This window comes from Oncorhynchus gorbuscha, linkage group LG05 (assembly GCF_021184085.1).
Source record: "Oncorhynchus gorbuscha isolate QuinsamMale2020 ecotype Even-year linkage group LG05, OgorEven_v1.0, whole genome shotgun sequence".
Classification (NCBI taxonomy): Eukaryota; Metazoa; Chordata; class Actinopteri; order Salmoniformes; family Salmonidae; genus Oncorhynchus; species Oncorhynchus gorbuscha.
The window spans coordinates 54502526-54514328 of record NC_060177.1 but is presented as its reverse complement, the minus strand read 5'-3'; the positions used below and the strand labels follow the sequence as shown (position 1 = coordinate 54514328).

Below are 11803 nucleotides of genomic sequence, written 5' to 3'. Positions count from 1 at the left end.
TATGTTTGGGGAGTCTCCCACATGCCTTTTGGTGAACACCAAACATGTTTGCTTATTTATTTTCTTGAAGCAATGGCTTTTTTCTGGCCACTCTTCCGTAAAGCCCAGCTCTGTGGGGTGTACAGCTTAAAGTGGTCCTATGGACAGATACACCAATCTCCACTGTGGTGCTTGGTAGCTCCTTCAGGGTCATCTCTGAGAAATGCCCTCCTTGCCTGGTCTGTGAGTGTTTGTGGGCGTCCCTCTCTTGGCAGGTTTGTTGTGGTGCCATATTCTTTCCATTAAAAAAATGATTTAATGGTGCTCTGTTGGATGTTAAAAGTTCAGATATTTTTTTATAACCCAATCCTGATCTGTACTTCTCCACAACTTTGTCCCTGACCTGTTTGGAGAGCTCCTTGGTCTTCATGGTACCGCTTGCTTGGTGATGCCCCTTGCTTAGTGGTGTTGCAGACTCTGGGCACACAGGTAAACTTTATTTAACTAATTATGTGACTTCTGAAGGTAATTGGTTGCACCAGAACTTAGTATGGGCTTGCTTAGTGGTGTTGCAGACTCTGGGGTCTTTCAGAACAGGTGTATATATACTGAGATCAAATGACCGATCATATGACACTTAGATAGCACACATGTGAACTTTATTTAACTAATTATGTGACTACCGAAGGTAATTGGTTGCACAAGATCTTATTATGGGCTTCATAGCAAAGGGGATGAATACAGATGCACTCACCATTTTTCCATTTTTTATTTTGTATAATTTCAAGCTTCTCAAGGACATTCATAGACTTGTCTCAAAGCCACTCCTGCATTGTCTTGGCTGTGTTCTTAGGGTCGTTGCCCTGTTGGAAGGTGAACCTTAATCCCAGTCTGAGGCCCTAAGCACTCTGGAGCATGTTTTCATCAAGGATCTGTACTTTTCTCCGTTTATCTTTCCCTCAATCTAGTCTCCCAGTCCCTGCCACTGAAAAACATCCCCACAGCATGATGCTACCACCACCATGCTTCACCATAGGGATGGTGCCAGGTTTTCTATAGACGTGACGCTTGGCATTCAGGCCAAATAGTTCAATCTAGGTTTTATCAGACCGGAGAATCTTGTTTCTCATGGTCTGAGAGTCTTTAGGTGCCTTTTGGCAAACTCCAAGCGGGCTGTCATGTGCCTTTTACTGAGGAGTGGCTTCTGTCTGGCCACTACCATAACATCCATATTGGTGGAGTGCTGCAGAGATGGTTGTCCTTCTGGAAGGTTCCCCCATCGCCACATAGGGACTCTAGAGCTATGTCAGTGTGACCATTGAGTTCTTGGTCACCTCCCTGACCAAAGCCCTTCTACTCCGATTGCTCAGTTTGGGCCAGGCGGCCAGCTCTAGGAAGAGTCTTGGTGGTTCCAAACTTCTGCCATTTAAGAATGATGGAGGTCACTGTGTTCTTGGGGACATTCAATGCTGCAAAAATATTTATCTATGCATCGACACAATCCTGTCTCGGAGGTCAACGGACACTTCCTTCGACCTCATGGCTTGGTTTTTGCTCTGTCAACTGTGGAATCTTATATAGACAGGTGTGTATATAGACATTTTTTATTTCATTTTACCTTTATTTGACTAGGCAAGTCAGTTAAGAACAAATTCTTATTTTCAATGACGGCCTAGGAACAGTAGGTTACCTGCCTTGTTCAGGGGCAGAACAACAGAGTTTTACCTTGTCAGCTCTGAGATTCGATATTGCAACCTTTCGGTTACTAGTCCAACGCTCTAACCACTAGGCTACCTGCCGCCCAAATCATGTCCAATTAATTGAATTTACCACAGGTGGATTCCAATCAAGTTGTAGAAACAGCTAAAGGATGACCAATGGAAACAGGATGCACCTGAGCTCAATTTCGAGTCTCATAGCAAAATCTATGAATACTTATGTAAAACCCTGGTTTCGCATTGTCATTATGGGTTATTGTGCGTAGATTGCTGAGGATTTATTATTATTTATTTAATACTTTTTAAAATAAGGCTGTAACGTAACAAAATGTGGAAAAATTCAAGGGGTCTGAATACTTTCCGAAGGCACTGTACTTTAGTTTATTTAATAAATATTTTCTTATCTCAAAAACTTCTAAAAACCTTTGACAAGATAAGCCATCCACCTGACACACCTGAAAGGTGTGGCATATCAAGAAGCTGATTAAACAGCATGATCACTACACAAGTGCACCTTGTGCTGGGGACAATAAAAGGCCACTCTAAAAGGTGTAGTTTAGTCATACAACACAATTCCACAGATGCCTCAAGTTGAGGGAGCGTGCAATTGGTATGCTGGCTGCAGGAATGTCCACCAGAGCTGTTGCCAGATAATTTAATGTTAATTTCTCTACCATAAGCCGCCTACAACGCCATTTTAGAGAATTTGGGAGTACGTCCAACCGCCTCACAACCGTAGACCACGTGTAACCATGCCAGCCTATGACCTCCACATTCGGCTTCTTCACCTGTGGGATGGTCTTAGATGACTCTCCCGGACAGCTGGTGAAACTGTGGATTTGCACAACAGAAGAATTTCTGCACAAACTGTCAGAAAGCGTCTCAGGGAAGCGATCTGCGTGCTCGTCATCCTCACCAGGTTTCTTGACCTGACTGCAGTTCAGCATCGTAACCGAATTCAGTGGGCGAATTCTCAGGTTCGATGGCCAATGTCATACTGGAGAAGTGTGCTCTTCACGAATGAATCTTGGTTTCAACTGTACCGGGCAGATGGCAGAGAGCGTGTATGGCGTTGCGTGGGCAAGTGGTTTGCTGATGTCAATGTTGTGAACATAGTGCCTTGTGGTGGGGTTATGGAATGGGCAGGCACATAAGCTACGGACAACAAACACAATTGCATTTTATCAATGGTAATTTGAATCCACAGAGATACTGTGACAAGATCCTGAGACCCGTTGTTGTGCCATTCATCCGTTGCCATCACCTCATGTTTCAGCATGATAATGCACAGACCCATGTCAGAAGGATCTGGACACAATTCCAGGAAGCTCAAAATGTCCTAGTTCTTCCAAGCCTGCATACTCATCAGACATGTCACCCATTGAGCATGTTTGGGATGCTCTGGGTCGACGTGTATGACAGCATATTCCAGTTCCCGTCAATGTCCAGCAACTTCGTACAGCCATTGAAGAATTGGACAACATTCCACAGGCCACAACTGATCAACTCTATGCGAAGGACATGTGCTGATCTACATGAGGCATATACTGGTCACACCAGATACTGTTTTTCTGATCCACGCCCTTACCTTTGAAAAAAAAGGTATCTGTGACCAACAGATGCATATCTGTATTCCCAGTCATGTGAAATCTATAGATTACGGGCCTACTGAATTTCAATTGACTGATTTCCTTATATGAATTGTAACTCAGTAAAATCTTTTCAAATTGTTGCATGTTGCGTTTATATTTTTGTTCAGTGTAGTTGATGCTACCAGCCTGGAGCCCTCGCAGACGTTCTCTCCCGGTGATCGCCTCAGCATCGCATCTGCAGCAAAGCAGAGGAAGGGAAGCTTCTCATCACTCTGGAGAGCCCTGCGAGGAAAAAATAAGAAGCCTGTTGTTGCACTGTTATACAGTTGAACCTGTTGATACAGGAATATCCAGCGTTTATGGCTCTTAACTCTGTAACTATCTATTTTCAGGCCCATGTGGCTGCAAAGAAAAAGGACAGACGCTAGAAGGTTGAGAGCCTCACCTCACACCACAGGAAGCTGCTGGCACCTTCATTGTGGAGGACTGGCTCATTGTTATGGCTTGAACGGAATAAATGGAATGGTATCGAACACATCAAACTAATGGTCTCCATGTGTTAGATACCATTCCATTCCAGCCATTATTATGAGCCGTCCTCCCCTCAGTAGCCTCCTGTGCTACACAGGGAGATCAGTTGTGGGAGGGGCTCAATGCTACAGACACCTGCAATTGAGACTCTACTTCCTTCTTCAGACTTTCTCTCATTCACCCCACCAATTTTTATCAGCAAACGTTTTTTTTTTTTTGGGGGGGGCATTTCATTTGAATGCGTTTTCTTTTTCATTGAAACAAATATCTAACAAGTGGATGTTTTTAATGGCGAAAATAATTCTCACTTTGAAATAGATTTGACAATTTCCAGTGCTCTCTGTATTTATTTGACTTTGTGCAACAAACAACCCAAATATAAAGCCTTTGATTCACAAAAGTAAGCTTATTTTATCTTCAGTCAACGTTCATGACGTAAGTTCAGTTAGACCATGAAAAACAAGGTGAATTTTCTACTCCGAAAAACAAACACGTAACATTAGCTGAAAGACACCAAGGGCCGGATCCAAGCCACCCTGCCTTAGCAATGTTTACACAATATCTTTGTTTACCCACTATGTTTAGGCCTACATACTACTGCATAAATATTGCCCTGTGCATATGATTGAATCAAGCCCAAAGTCTCTAAGCGATTATTGAACTTAAATTAAAATTAAACATAATTGAGATATCTAATAAATGATCATAATGGTTATGAAGCGCTCTACGTGTCCCCAAACGGAATGCTTTTCTATGTAATGATTACCCATCTGTGGTCAAGGGCCTGTGACTGGCACTGGGAGATCTCTTTGGCAACAAAAACATCATGAATCACATTTACTTTGGAACCACTTGAGGACTACCAAACTCAAATGAAAAATCAAAGACATTAAGTGGCTTTCAGTTCACTCCATTATACCCAAGCATTTGTAACCTCAATGTCTGGCTCATCAGACCTGCATTCAAATACTATTCAAAATCAAATAGTTTGCTTTCAAAAGTCTGGGTTTGCACTTTTGGGACATTTAAAATGATTTCAAATAGTATGTGAACCCAGGTCTGTTGCTCATACACACCCTTAGTAGAGGAAGGTGACACACCCCAAACTTCAGCTGTAACAAAGTGTTATGGAATGGCCAACACTTCCCATGGTGATCCAGCATTAATTGTCTGTGTTTCTGGGTAAAGAGAGATGTTTTCATCAAACCTTGAATGGGAGATTACTGACTACAGCAAATACTAACAGAACAAATTGTCTCTACTTGAAACAGCAGTGTTGCTCTCTCAGGGGTCCACTTGTCTCATTTACCCCTGGTGTTCAAGTCCCCCATAGGCATAGAAAGAATGGGTTGTTACAAATCAGTCACCAAGGAAACAACGCCATGTCGCCAGTCCAGTCCCCATGGAAATTATCCATCGCTGGTACCGTACCAATATTTGGAAGCATCTTGTTTGAGAGCACAAGAGTTTAAGTGACATCAGGCGTGAAACTTTATCAGTTTATCAGTCTCAGAAACCCTTTATCAGTTTCAGGTGCATTTCACCTCAGAAGTTGGAGCAGAGATTGCTTCTCTACAGTCTCTGGTTGAAAATATGCATGTTGAGATGAATCCACTCAAAGAGATGCATGTTGGGAGTCAGTGCCCAACCCTTCCTATCTGCTAGCGATCTTTGATTGAGTGGATGACTCAGAGAAACATGAGGAACCAAGCAAAAATGGTCCTTTTACATTTACATTTAAGTCATTTAGCAGACGCTCTTATCCAGAGCGACGCCAGGGCAATACAGAAAGAGTAGGTTTTTTGTTGATTAATTTAACTGATGTGTGAGAGAGTAAGAGAGGGGTATGTTAGTTGAGTGCCTCTTACCACCCTGTTCCACAGCATAAGAACAAATTAGAGTTAATTTAAATTGTGGTTTAACACAACGGAATTAGAACTAGTTTGAGAGTGTATTTTAACCTTGGGAGGGGTAGAAACCAGTGTTGCCAACTTAAAGTCGCTATATTCAGTCAGTTTTCAGACCCCCACAGCAACTTTTATTTGTCAAAGTGCCTAGCGACAAAATTAAGCTACTTTTCAGGCTGCCTTGGAGATGAGTTTTGATACCCTTTAGTGACTGTTCCCACTAAATAATTCCACAAACAAAAGTGAGAAAATCTGCCTATGCAAAAGAAGTCACAGCAACACTGCACACACAGGTACAGAAGCATAAGGGGAGGGGGTGTGCAGCAGGAGAAGGGGAGAAAATGTCATGGTAACAGCAAAACATCATCTGGCGACAAATCAAGCAGCCAATAGGAATTCTCACAAAAAAATGGTTGGCAACACTGGTAGACAGCATACAAGCCAGATTGGTGTCATTATAAAGCATGTGATTATGTTGAACTGTTTAAAACTGACCCCTCAAATGGCTGAATAAGAGAAATGCCATAATAAAACCATTAAATCTGACCCCCATAAAGCTGTTAAAAATCCCTGCTTCAGGTGTAGAGCGCCTTAATAGAATATGGGCATGCTAAGTGCTATGGGAAGCTGTCAAGAATGGGATGGATCGAGCAAGAGTGTGTGTGTGCGCACGTGGTAAGGAATCAGAAAGTAAGGATAGGAGGGGGCTGCAGCAGAGTCACTGGTAGGAAGGGTGTGGGGAGGAGCGGGATAAAAAGTGAGAGGAGGAAGGTCATGACTCTTCGTTGCCCGAGTCTTCCTCGTCAATTAAGCAGTTCCCCTCCTCTCCGGCCATCTGGCACCCAGCTTCTGCATCATCTTCGTCTTCCTCGTCATCCTCCTCAATGTCATCATCGTAGAGGTCGTCGTAAAGCAAGTCCGAGCTGCTGTCGTGGGAAGGCACTTTGGTCTGGATGCAGTACTCCGCCAGCGTGGTAGGGACCTTCACCCCATCCCGCTCCGCCTCCACTTTAGTGGACACTACCTGCTTCCTGAGAGAAAGAGTAAGATTCCAGGTAGAAAATGAAGTGATTGACTGCACTGAATTTCCATGTTTAGTCATGTGTGTGTGTGTGAAGGAGTATATTGCTGTTTTTCATTGCGTATTAAAAGAGAGAATTTTAGGTACCTGATGATCTCAGCATACTCTTTGTCCTTGCCCTTGCTGTCTCTCCACTTGCGGAACATAACAGAGGCATCGACATTGGCCGGGGAGAAGGTGTTGGGCTCGTTCAGCAGAGAGATCACACTCAGTAGGATGGTCCTGAATAGACATATTCATATACAAACAGTACACAGGTAAGGTCACAGGTGAGTACATCTGGGCCGTGTTCACTAGGCATGTCAGGGGTACGTTCAGTTGATTAAACATTTAGCTAGGTTTTACAACAGTACGTACAGAGAGACATTCTCCTGAAATGTTGCCCACCATTCTTCAACTTTCAGGTATACGGTGCATTTGGAAAGTATACAGACCCATTGACTTTTCCACTTTGTTACAACCTCATTCTAAAATTGATTAAATAGTTTTTCCTCCCCTCATCAATCTACACACAATGCCCCATAATGACAAAGCAAAAACAGGTATAGAAATGTTTGCCAAAGTTTTAAAAAATAAAGTGAAATATCATTTACATAAGTATTAAGTCACTTCACGCAGTACTTTGAGGCAACTTTGGCAGCCTCAAGTCTTCTCGGGTATGATGCTACAAGCTTGGCACAACTATATTTCTCTCATTCCTCTCGGCAGATCCTCTCAAGCTCTGTCAGGTTGGATGGGGAGCGTCGATGCACAGCTTCTCAAGAACATTCAGAGACTTGTCCCAAAGCCACTCCTGCATTGTCTTGGCTGTGTGCTTAGGGTTGTTGTCCTGCTGGAAGGTGAACCTTAACACCAGTCTGAGGTCCTAAGCGCTCTGGAGCATGTTTTCATCAAAGATCTGTACTTTGCTCTGTTCATCTTTTCCTCGATCCGGACTAGTCTCCCAGTCCCTGCCACTGAAAAACATCCCACAGCTTGATGCTGCCACCACCATCCATCACCATAGGGATGGTACCAGGTTCCCTATAGGAGTAACGATTGAATCGTGATTTAAGAATGATGGAGGCCACGGTTCTTCGACCTTCAATGCTGCAGATATTTTTTGGTACCCTTTCCCAGATCTGTGCCTTGACACAATCCGATCTCGGAGCACTACAGACACTTCCTTTGACCTCATGGCTTGGATTTTGCTCATACACTGCCAACCTTATATAGACAGGTGTGTGCCTTTCCAAATCATGTCCAATCAATTGAATTTACCACCGGAGGACTCCAAGTTATTGAAACATTTCAAGGATGATCAATGGAAACGGGATGCTCCTGAGCTCAATTTCGAGTCTCATAGCAAAAGGTCTGAAAACTTAAGTAAATAAGATATTTCTGTTTTGTATTTTTAATCCATTTGCAATTTGCAACCTGTTTTCGCTTTGTCATTATGGGGTATTGTGTGTAAATTGATGAGGACAATTTTAGAATAAGGCTGTAACGTGAAAAAGTCAAGGGCTCTGAATACTTTCCGAATGCACTGTATAGAGAGCAATAGTAATGGGCTCCCGAGTGGCGCAGCGGTCTAAGGCACTGCATCTATTTTTAAGGCACTAACGGAGGCCAACTCCACCATGGCTTGTTGGCTAAAGCCTATGGGGAAATTGGGTTTGTCAAGGGTTTTTGGATAAATTACAAAAATAGAGTCTGTGGTAGGCTTAGGAGATCTTATACGTTTTTGTTCTATGAGAAACTCATCAGCTAACATCACCTTTTGTTCATTTTGAAGCATTTACAGTGCATTCGGAATGTATTCATACAGAGTATTTTACCTGACATTCTGGGTGGGGTTCCATCTCTCAGAGGGTAGCTCTCCGCTCTGTGGGTCGTCAACAGGGGGGTGAAGGATGGAGATACACACTTCCCCATTCTGTAGACAAACAGCAAGTTACTCTCCACAGCAAGACCAACAATTACCCAGAAACTCATAAATCACATAAAATCAAGACAAACATACAATGTGGTATACATCACCTCATATATGTTGGGGTGCCACATCTTTGTGAGGAAACGGAAAGTAGGTGGAGAGTAGGGGTAGTCAACTGGAAACTTCATGTGTGCCTGGGAAATTAAAGTCAGTGATGTGTGCGGGAAGGAATACTTTGGCTTTTCACAAATAGTGTGTCTCATATTGACACCCACTGGAGGGTTGTGGCAAGTTCTTCCTGGGTGACAGCTTAAGACTCAGTTGTAACGTAAAATATTGCAATGTTAATTTATATGGTCAAATAAACTATGGAAAGGCTACAAGCGGTATGCCAAGTTTGGGAAACACTGCTCTCTAAGCAGGGGTACAGGGATTGCCTACATATAACAAAAAAGTGTGTTTGTATATACTATAAGTAACGCTACGGTTTGGATTCTTGTTATTTTATTAATACTTTCTATACTCTAGACTAGTTAGCAATAGGTCCCAGATCAGGTGTATTGCAGAAGAAATTCTCCCTCACCTTGAAGTATCCTCCCTCATAAAGTGTGTTGGGGGGTCCAAATATGGCCACCTCCCAGTTGTACAAGTCAGACTCTTCTACTGGTGTGATGCGGAAACCCTCCACTGGTTCCTCTTGGAGAGACTTCAGTTCAAGCATTAGTGCCTTCTGAGAGCTTGGCATCTGCTGCTGTGCCATGGTGACCCCAGTGGCAATGAAGACTGGCTGAAAACCGGACGACCCCCGTTGGCACTCGCTCTTTGGAAGCTTTCCTAACAGCCAGTCAAAGAAATCAGGACCAATTCAAATTGCTCGTCCCAACAACCAACAGCTGGTTGTCATACAGAGGTGCTGCTAGCATTACCCACCAGTGGTGGCACCACGTTTAGTTGGTAGCTAGGTTAGCTAACGTTATCCATCCAACTGTGCAGCCTGCTCTCAAAACGTTAGCTAGCTAGCTACAGTAGCGAGGTAAACAAAGCGACAAACTGCTGCTAGCGCTGTTGACAGTTCTGTAGATAATGAGGAAGCTGCTTTTGGTAGAGACTAAAATAATCCGATACGGTTTAATGACGTGTCAAATGTTTTTAACGCCGCACATTCCTCAATCTGATCATATATGTTATGGTTTTATCCTGGATGGGAGGGGGGTGCCGTTTACAAATGATCTATCGAAACGTTCAAAATATAGCTTGCTAGCGTCTTTGATCTCCAACCAGTTTAACTTGTGTAATAATAAATTAGACGACAAAGGGTGTTTCTAAAATGTTTCCCATGTCATTCGTCCGTTCTCCGTCGATAGGTGTGCACCGTCTCAGCACGTTCAGCGGGTTGTTCTCCGTTATTTGTTTGTGTGCGCGAGCATAGCAAGCTTCTCCACTAGAGTCAAACTCAACGAACGTTTATGATTTAGTTTTAAAGCCGCCCGACAAGCAGAATAGCTTTAAAATAACTACAGTGATATAAATTAATCCACGTGTGTAGGAACTTCATTTTCTCACTCTCTCTCGTTTCTCACTTCGCAATTTGCTTTCAACAGATTCCAGTGCACTTGCTGTCTCGCGCCATACCTGTGTGAAGCTAGCCACTTCTTCTTCGATGAGGTTTAAGGGCGGTTGGCGTCCAATAAAATGTTGCATTACCGTCACCTATTAGACTGGAGTATAACTTCCTTATTTTGCTTTAAAAAAAATAAGAATACAAAAATAAACATCCTAGTCACTAAAAACCCACCACCCTACTCCACTAATTAAATATATGTAGTCCTACCTCAGACCACTTATCACACCCCGTAATTTTCCTCCTCATGATGTCATCTCTTTTGTGAAGTGCACCAGTCCCTCCTGCAGCAAAGCACCCCCACAACATGATTCTGCCACCCCCGTGCTTCACTGTTGGGATGGTATTCTTTGGCTTGCAAGCCTCCCCCTTTTTCCTCCTAACATAACAATGGTCATTATGGCCAAATAGTTATATTTTTGTTTCATCAGACCAGAGGACATTTCTCCAAAAAGTATGATCTTTGTCCCCATGTGCAGTTGCAAACTGTAGTCTGGCTTTTTTTAATGGCGGTTTTGGAGCAGTGACTTCTTCCTTGCTGCGCGGCCTTTCAGGTTATGTCGATATAGGACTTGTTTTACTGTGGATATAGATACTTTTTAGACCTGTTTCCTTCAGCATCTTCACAAGGTCTTTTGCTTTTGTTCTGGGATTGATTTGTACTTTTCGTACCAAAGTACGTTCATCACTAGGAGACAGAGCGTGTCTCCTTCCTGAGTGGTATGAAGCTGCGTGGTCCCATGATGTTTATACTTGCGTACTATTGTTTGTACAGGTGAACGTGGTACCTTCAGGCATTTGGAAATTGCTCCCAAGGATGAACCAGACTTGTGGAGGTCTACCATTTCTTTTCTGAGGTCTTGGCTGATTTCTTTTGATTTTCCCATGATGTCAAGCAAAGAGGCACTGAGTTTGAATGTAGGCCTGAGACATTCCATCATACTGAGACATTCCATCATTAGTATTATTAGTAGGTGTCAACATGTGAGAACAAGATTTCTGAACATGTCTAGTATCCGTGTCTGGACCAACATAAGCAACATTTCCTACAGTAGGTCCACTTATTCCAGGAGAAGCCCTATTGTCTCCATCATTCTGCCTAATAGTTCCATCAATCTGCCTTGCAGCCTCTGCATAAGAGACATTATGAGTGATTTTATATCTTTGGGCCTCTCTAGCCTTTTTCTGTACCTGGCATCCATCAAATGTGGCACTCTGTTCCCACCCCAATTACAACAGTTAAACCTCGACATTGTTCCCACATTCCCCATAATCATGTGCCCCTCCACACTAGGCACATCCTTCCTTTCCTTTGCACAGAGCCACTACATGTCCCATTCATTGGCATTTAAAACATCTTAATGGAGGTGGGCCAAACTCTCTTAACAATGAAAACCAGGAAGCCCATCTGTACTTTCTTACATACAACCTTCTCAAACATGAATAGTACTGACAGGCTTTC

At 43.1% G+C, this 11803-nt stretch overlaps 1 protein-coding gene across 2 annotated transcripts; it reads right to left on the bottom strand.

The window, feature by feature from the left end:
- Nucleotides 1-4139: 4139 nt before the first annotated feature.
- Nucleotides 4140-10490, bottom strand: LOC124036073 (ubiquitin-conjugating enzyme E2 R2). 2 transcript variants are annotated; one of them, XM_046350200.1, is made up of 6 exons: nucleotides 10353-10490; nucleotides 9304-9554; nucleotides 8828-8914; nucleotides 8626-8723; nucleotides 6896-7030; nucleotides 4140-6758 (listed from the first exon to the last, which is right to left on the bottom strand). In XM_046350200.1, exons 2-6 carry the CDS (start codon nucleotides 9478-9480, stop codon nucleotides 6500-6502), a joined length of 756 nt encoding a protein of 251 aa, XP_046206156.1. In that variant the 5' UTR covers nucleotides 9481-9554; nucleotides 10353-10490; the 3' UTR covers nucleotides 4140-6499. The 2 variants fall into 2 exon arrangements, with proteins under 2 accessions (XP_046206156.1, XP_046206155.1); XM_046350199.1 differs by lacking the exon at nucleotides 10353-10490 and having other exon boundaries at nucleotides 9304-10346.
- Nucleotides 10491-11803: the final 1313 nt, after the last annotated feature.

Bases quoted from the DNA above. Each gene is read 5' to 3' on its own strand.
- LOC124036073 (XM_046350200.1), bottom strand. From the start codon at position 9,480: ATGGCACAGCAGCAGATGCCAAGCTCTCAGAAGGCACTAATGCTTGAA. The intron at 8,724-8,827 runs GTGATGTATACC...GTTTGTCTACAG, and splicing joins GGCACCCCAACATATATGAG to AATGGGGAAGTGTGTATCTC. The intron at 6,759-6,895 runs GTACCTAAAATT...TCTTTCTCTCAG, and splicing joins GAGTATGCTGAGATCATCAG to GAAGCAGGTAGTGTCCACTA.